Here is an 8,042-nt window from a genome sequence, read left to right on the forward strand (position 1 = left end):
TGTATCGACCTAAAAGGAGAGTATGTTGAAAAAGAAAACCGACTTTGGCCAAAAAAACGTCTCCGTGTTTCATTTTTCAGGGACTTATCAGACTGCCTAGTAAATATGATCATTCCGATATCGTGACATATCCATATTTGAGATATCTTAATAACTAAAGTAACAATAATTTTAAACTTCTGCCTAGACAAATCGCTTCATTTATCGTTCAGTTAAAGATTCTGATAAATTGTTGCAGAAAAACACTGTTTTCCAGCCAAAAAACAGGTGACGCCCCTATTCTGCAATTGCACCAAAAATTCAAATATTTTTTTAAAAAGTCGTCTTTTACATGTACATTTTTCTTTAGAAATTTTAATGTTCGCATATTCATAGTACTCGAAAATCCGAACAATTTATCCTGATGACTTTTCAATAAAAAAAATTATCAGGTATAACATTTATAAAATTTCAAAAAGCAATCGAAAATCAAAATTTTAAGCCAAAAAACGCACGATATGAAAAAAAGTTAAGAGAAGAAAAACATTGGTTTTTGAAAACCCTACAAGAGTATCATACCAATTTTTCGAGTTTTCTTGGAAAATCCAAAATTTCAATTTTGATTGCACAAAAAATAATGGAAAATAAAAAATTGTATTTTATGGTCAAACTAGGCAAGATGCGAAAACAGATGAATAAACAAAAATTGTGATCCCAAAAAAAATCTACAAATTTGTTAATGATCACTTCTTGATAGGACGCGTAGTTTTTTTATTCGTGAAAAATAACATTGAAAATAAAAGACTTGAATTTGTCCGGAAACGACCCAAGTAATTATATTAACAATATAATTATATTATTTGTGTAAAAACGACAAAAGGTACGAAAACAAATTGATAGACAAAAGTTTTTCACCCAAAAAAGATATACAAATTTGTTATAATTTACTACATTCTCATCAGTTTATGATTGATAAAGTATTAGAATTGCCAAAATTTGATACCACAACATTCAAATTTCAAATTATACGACGCAAACTGTGAAAAAGTCCTACAGAGAAACTATAGCTCTTGAAAAAATCCTACGAAATTTTTTAAAAGCATTTTTCAATATGTCTCGTCATTTTGTTTATATTTATAGAAAGTAATATGCAGAAAATCGAACATTCAAAAGACGCCAAATAGGATGAAAAGTTTGCGGAGGGTTTTCAGCTTTTAAAAAATCCTACTACATTTCCTTGTACCATTTTTTGATAGTACTCATCGTTTTTAATCCGAGCGCGAGGTTTAAACATGTCCGTGCTAATCATATTAAAAATATGGAGGCGACTTGTTTGAAAATGTAAGAACTGTATTTTTACAAGAAAACTCATACTTATATTTTTTTTACAATTTTGTGATGAATTCCTCTTTTTATAAGAAAAACATCAAGTTCGAGCGCGCCTAGGACGCGAGTCTGTTGAATCTCGCGCTTCGCGCTCGGATATTTATACTTTGCATTTTGAATGCTTGAATAAAACGTTATCAAAAAGAACTCTTTTAGATGGCAGTATTTATATGCTCGATCTTCGACAGACATTTGTAAACAAGTTTTGTTCAATTTTTTTTTTCGTATATTTGGTTGTTTTTCCACAAATATTTTATTTTTATATTTTTAATGTTATTTTTCAGGAATAAAACAAAAAATACATATCCTATCAAGAATTGATTCTTAAATAAATTGTAGATCTTTTTGGGATTAAAATTTTTGTCCATTCATCTTTTTCGTATCGTGCGTTGCTTGGCTTAAAATTTTTATTTTTGATTGATTTTTAAACTTTGAAAATGTCCTAACTCTGACAATGTTCTCTTTATCGAAAAAAGTCATGAGGGTAAATTGTTTGACTTTTTTAATACTATAAATATCCGTACATAGAATTTTCAAATTCAAAAAAAGTGATCTCAAAAATTTTCAAAATGCGCTCACTTTTTGAATTTTTATCTAAAACGGCTGGTTAACGAACTCGTCCTTTCTTTTAGGACCTAAAAAGAGTGTGACAAAGATCGATTAGATCCGTTAATTTTTCCGAGAGATAACGTGTTTACGGACGGACAGACAGCCCGACAGACGCCATCGTAAAAACTTGATTTTCGGATTCAAGGGGTCTTGAAACGTGAAGATCCGTTAAAAAACTGAGGTGTCCAATTTCTGACAATTCTAATACTTTCTCAACCATAAATGATGACAATGTGAAAATCTCCCGTCCCTAAAATAGTTTAATGCTCATGAAACTTTCAGAATGTGTTCCTTATTGAAATAGAAATTCAACAAAAAGATGGCAAACAGTATAACTTAGCTTTGCAGTTCCAAATAGTACATACCTTCGATTGATTTGAAACCGCGTATACCCATGTCTTTTTCCTCGCTGATTACGCAAATGATAGTAAAAATACCCGCAAATTTGATTTTCATTGTAAAAATCATGGCTGTTTGTGTTTAGCTTAGTGAATAATAAAAATTTCCGAAAAAGCTTCAAATAAAAGTTGTACACTGTAAAAAAAATTTCTGGTAATTTGACCGCTTTCAGAGTAGGTCCGATTATTACCTACTCCCAAAGTAACGTTTTCATTGACAATAACGAATATCCATTTCAGGGTGGAATTTAATTTTTAGGTTATGGAAGTTTCCAGGCAGATTCTGTAAAATTACAAATGCATTATGAATTTTAAGTGATAGTATTCTAACCAAAAATATTCGTGTTTTTATTCAACATGGTAACTTTAACAGGTATGTTAAGCTGACGTAACCACATCTTCGAATCGAGTTAAAACCTATCTCATAATTAAGGGCTCATTTAATGCTAATTTAATGCCCTATTGCCAAATTTCATGCTCCATTTTTTTTTTTTAACCAGGAGTTACGCTAGCGTAACGTTAAGCTGGCGGAACCCCATGTGAAACAAATGTTAAATCAAGTTCTTTCATATCTCATAATTAAGGGCTCATTTAATGCTTATTTAATGCCCCATTGCCAAATTTAATGCTTCACTATTTTAAAAAAACCGGAGGTTACGCTAGAATAATGTTAAGCTGACGGAACCCCATGTGAAATAAACGTTCAATCGAGTTTTATCCTATCACATAATTAAAGGCTCATTTAATGCTCTCGAAAACCACCAAAAATTACTTTACGTAAGCCACCCCTAATACTGAAAAACCACCCTTAATATAAATTATGCACAAATTGTAAATCTGACCATACTATAAGTAATGGCTCATTTAATGCCCCGCTGCCAAATCTAATGCTTCACTTTTTTTTAAAAGAACCGGGGATTCCGTCAGCTTACCGTTAAGCTAGCGTAACTCCTGAGTTTTTAAAAAATAATGCAGCATTAAATTTGGCAATAGGGCATTAAATGAGCCCTTAATTATGAGACAGGTTCCAACCCCATTCGAAAATGTGGTTACGTTAACATACCTAACTTTAATATCTACATGAGAAATGTGAATAATGGTAATTTGACTAGAAATTGCAAATTTCCCCTTCGCGTGCCTGGACGAGAAGTAAATAAAATTTTCTTGAACAACTCTGATCTTTGCAGGATCTTCGAGTAGAACATTAATAACAATATTCTGTACAAAAATGAAAATATTTCGTCGAGCTCCTTCAAAATAAAACTAGTTTAAAGGTTTTTTATACCTTTCTTTCATTCATTTGGTACATTTGGTCAATGGACGTGTTTTTTTTGCTAAAAGTACTTAATTCGAACCAAATTTTGCCGGTTATCTGTTGTCGTTAGCTCGTTTTACGAAATTGTAATTTTTTTCCCAAAATTGCGTAAAACAATATCGTTTTTCACCCTCAAAAAAAATTATGTAGCTGTTTAAAAATAAAATAGCGACACCGGACAAGCGGAAGAATTTTCTGTAAATCAAGTGCTTTGGCCCAAAAAAATTAATCTAGAGATTGACTGATATGTAACTTTGAAAAAAATAGCTGAAAGCTGCTTTAGGTACCAAATGAGTGAAAGAAATGTATAAAAAGCCTTTAAACCAGTTTTATTTTGTAGGAGCTCGACGAAATATTTTCTATTTTGTACAGAACATCGCTATTAATGTTCTACTCGAAGATCCTGAAAAGATCTGAGTTGTTCAAGAAAATTGTATTTACTTCTCGTTCAGACACGCCGTGATCCATTTACTACCTACTCTGAAAGTCACAGATTCACAAGCAGAAACTGTACTTCTATAACACCTTGCTATATTGTCATTCTAAGTGGTAAAGTTGCAAGATTGGTTGGAACTTGTACTCTGCAAGTGGTAATCACCCTATAATCAGAGAAGTAAAATTACACCAGATTTTTGTTGGTAATTTTACCATTCTATGTGGTACCATTTTTTTTACAGTATAACTCTTAAAACCCTACGTCTTTTATGTTTTTCAGATTTATCACATAAATCAATTTTTTCGAGAAAAAAAAGAGATAATGTTCCAGCAAGTACATTTTGCCCAAAACTCCATTAGTTTCGGTCTTGCCTACTTACGCACTTCACCACGGGAAGGTTGGAGATTTGTCACCCCTGCGACTGGTTACAGAAATAATTTCGGTCATACCCCTACTGCTTTCCAACGTCTCGTGGTGGGACGGGAATGCCCTGTGTTTATGAAAAAACCCTGTGACTGGTTACAGAAACAATGTTGGTCACACTCCCTGTTGTTTTCCAATATTTCTCATGACAGTATATCACTATATTTGGATAAATATTGTCTAAACGAAGAAAGTTTTAAATAGAAGTTGTAACTCGTGAAAAAGTTTCGCTTCGCTCATTCTTTCCAAGCAAGCGTAACTAGCCTTCCAGGAATTTAATATACCATTCAAGTCACACCGCTACATATTGTGCTGTATTTCTGTGATTTTTCATATTTATCGTCGCTTTTTCTGGAAAACTGTTACTCGCAGAGTCAGAATGTATTTTGCATATAATATATGCTTTTAAAAGATCGAGAACTTTTATTTGAGGCTTTCTCGTAAATTTTTATTATTTACTAAGATAAACACAAAAAAACATGATTTTTATGGGGTTTTCACCATGAAAATCAAATTTGCGGGTGTTTTCACTATGATTTTCGTAATCATCCAGTTAAAATATATGGATATACGCAGTTTTAAATCATTCGGAGGTATGTGCTATTCGGAACTTTAGCCCTTCGCTTTTTTAAAAATAAAAATAGACTTATTATATTTTCAAACAAAAACGTGACATTTTGTTAATTTCGAAAAGTTTTCCAATATTCTGGTGGCTTTCAAAAAAGGATTGTAAATTTTCCCAGAAACTGAAAAGGAAATTTGAATACCTGAATTAATTCAGAAACTATAGAAGTTTAAAGAAATAATTGGTATGTTTTGTTTTTGTGACTTAAATTATAAAACCTGCCTGATTTCAAATATATCCGGTCATTTTTTTATTGAATACCTGAGCTAATCATGTTTTGTTAACTGAACTTTTGAAAAATATTAATGAATGCATACCAAGAAACTTTTAAAATTTTAAAATGCGTAACTTTTGTGTGTGTTTTTGTCTTCCAGGGGGAACACATCTCGGATCAGAACTTACGAACCCTTAACAGAATATTTTTTTCAAAATTGTAAACTCAAAAATGTTGTAACTTTTAACTCGTTTGCTAAAACGTTGACTTTCTGAAACTGGGGGAGAGACGTGAACTTTATTCCGATTTTAAAGTTTCTCTTTTTTGAACGTTTAAACATATAAAATATCAGAACTGATATAAAGACAAAAATGTATTAGGTTAGGTACAAAAAAATATAGGTAAATCTTCTTAATCAAAAGTTACACTTACCAGAGGTGGAAGAATTGGAACTCCATTAATTTTTATACAGGACGTATAAACCTTCTCCATGTTCGATTAAGATATATCACACTTTCCTTCAAGGCAAATCAAAACACACACATAAAGTGTTTAATAATCATTAGTATAAAATTATTGAACTACGATTATTTCAAACAAATGTTACGAAAAATTTATTCAAAAAAAATATTTTGATTCTTGTTGTTAGTTTAAGAACAAATAATTACTATAAAGAGAATAAACTGTGCTTTGTGGTTTAAATCTGCTAAAAACTGCTCATTTACTACTTGTTAATAAATTTAAATCATCGTTAAGTTCAACAAATAAAAATGACTGATGATGTTTTTAATTATTTTGATTTGGGTGCAAGTTTTTCAAACAATTTGAAAACTAGGTCACATGAAAGAATACTTGATACTTAGAAATTCTCATTTGTCTGTAATAAAGAAGAAGTACCACAATAAATTAAACTTTTTAGGAACAACTCTTTTTGTTATTACATTATTTTCAGACTACTTTTATTACGCCACACACGATAAAATGGCCAAATATATTGAATTTCTTATCAACAGTCAAAAAATTGCACCATTGTAATGATTCAAAAAAAGTAATGTTTTAGCGAAATAAGGAAAATTAAAGATCATTCAATGAAAGCTCAAGCGTCAGCAAGATTGAGCCAAAGGAAAATTATTTACTTTTTTTGAACTGACGAACCACATAACCTTTAAATCCTTCCTACTCTTATTGCTTTCTTTATCGATAAACTAAATAATTCTCTAGAATTGACATTGTCTTTTTGGAACATGACTTTTCACTGAAAATAAAGACACATTCACAATAATTGAATGATATTTCTTTAACTGTATGTCGAAAAAGTAAAAAAATCGACAGCACCGGTTAAAAATCAACGGACATCAATGAACGACGTCGATTAAATCCGCCTAGAGCAGGGGCGGTCAACGCAATGAGAAGTAGGCGTCAATAGATACCCAGAGCTAGCGCCGCGTACAATTGGTCTGTCAACTCGATCTTATGTGCATTTGTCAGTGCACGTATATGGATACATAGTTCTTTCATGTTCATTCGTTTCATTATAATTAAAGGTAAATGAAAGACTGAAAGTAAAATTTGAAGAATATGAGACAAAAGACAGATAAGAAACATTTTTTTAAAGCCTTTTAAATCTTATTTCCATAATTTTGCACTAATTCTTTCGTACGGCAATACGCAAATGAAAATTTTCAAACACAAGTTTTTCAAGTTGTCAGTCTCACATGACAGTTTTCAAATTCCAGCGCCAGTCAACCGTCAACGCTTTCGATTTCAAAAGTCAACCTTCCCTTGACCCGTTGTCGATGGCAGCGTGCGTACAATTGGTATGATAACTAAATATATTCATAATAGTAGGCGGCCGTTTACTTCCCATTGCGTTGACCGCCCCTGGCCTAGAGTTCCTCTAGGGCATGATCCAACAAAGCATGGTCCTACCAGGCGCAAGTAAAAAAAAGTCAACTAATCAAATTCGGCACCCTAGGGCACCCGACCTTTCTGACATCTTGGATCGAGTGCGGCAGTTGGCTTCCCCTTCCATTCGCGCCAATGCAGTGAGTATGGTGGAGGGGCGTCGGTTCACTCCAGATCACTCCAAGTCGAACGTATTTGAACATCGAATTGGCAGGACCATGGTTTGTTGGATCATGCTCTAGTTGTGTCACGTTACCCCTCCACTAGACGTCGCGAAACCGGAATCGGAAATACGTAACGAAGTGCGAAACATTTGAAGTATTCTTAAGAAGAGGCTATAAGTCATTATATATTTTCGTGTAGTGATTGTTTTGAAATATGCTTTTTTAATGAAGAATATAAAGAAAACTTGTTCTTCTGCGTCAACCAAGCTACGCTTAATACTTTCCAGGAAATGGATCAAATATACAGATCATTGCACCCGGTTGTACAAAATTGCTCTTTCGTCTAAGAATTTGCAATCAAACTAAATCAAAGAAAAAAGACATTGAAAACAAATATGATAGCAAAAGCATGTCTATGCATATAACTTACCAATAAGAATTTAGGTTATTAGAGTTCTAAACTTGAAAGAAAAACGAACTATCTTCTTTTTTAACTGCAATTTGTCTTCCATTATTACTTTTATGTTATAGCCCTACTGAAAGAAATCTTTGAGTATATTCTAAAGATTCTCTAAGGTCAGAGAAGCT

General features: G+C 32.3%; 1 protein-coding gene across 7 annotated transcripts in view; it reads right to left on the minus strand.

Moving 5' to 3' along the window:
- Positions 1 to 7,121, minus strand: part of LOC117182216 — a 153,621-nt gene extending 146,500 nt beyond the window's left edge. For 5 of the 7 annotated variants that reach the window (XM_033375294.1, XM_033375297.1, XM_033375296.1 and 2 more), the window contains exons 1-2: positions 6,522 to 6,764; positions 5,818 to 5,903 (exon numbers count right to left, since the gene is read on the minus strand). In XM_033375294.1, coding sequence (XP_033231185.1) covers positions 5,818 to 5,877 — 60 coding nt within the window. In that variant the 5' untranslated portion in view covers positions 5,878 to 5,903; positions 6,522 to 6,764. Of the gene's footprint in view, positions 1 to 5,817; positions 5,904 to 6,521; positions 6,765 to 7,100 lie in introns of those variants that run through there. The other 2 variants (XM_033375293.1, XM_033375292.1) reach the window with 2 other exon arrangements.
- Between the last annotated feature and the right edge of the window lie 921 nt (positions 7,122 to 8,042).

This window comes from Belonocnema kinseyi, chromosome 10 (assembly GCF_010883055.1).
Source record: "Belonocnema kinseyi isolate 2016_QV_RU_SX_M_011 chromosome 10, B_treatae_v1, whole genome shotgun sequence".
Classification (NCBI taxonomy): domain Eukaryota; kingdom Metazoa; phylum Arthropoda; class Insecta; order Hymenoptera; family Cynipidae; genus Belonocnema; species Belonocnema kinseyi.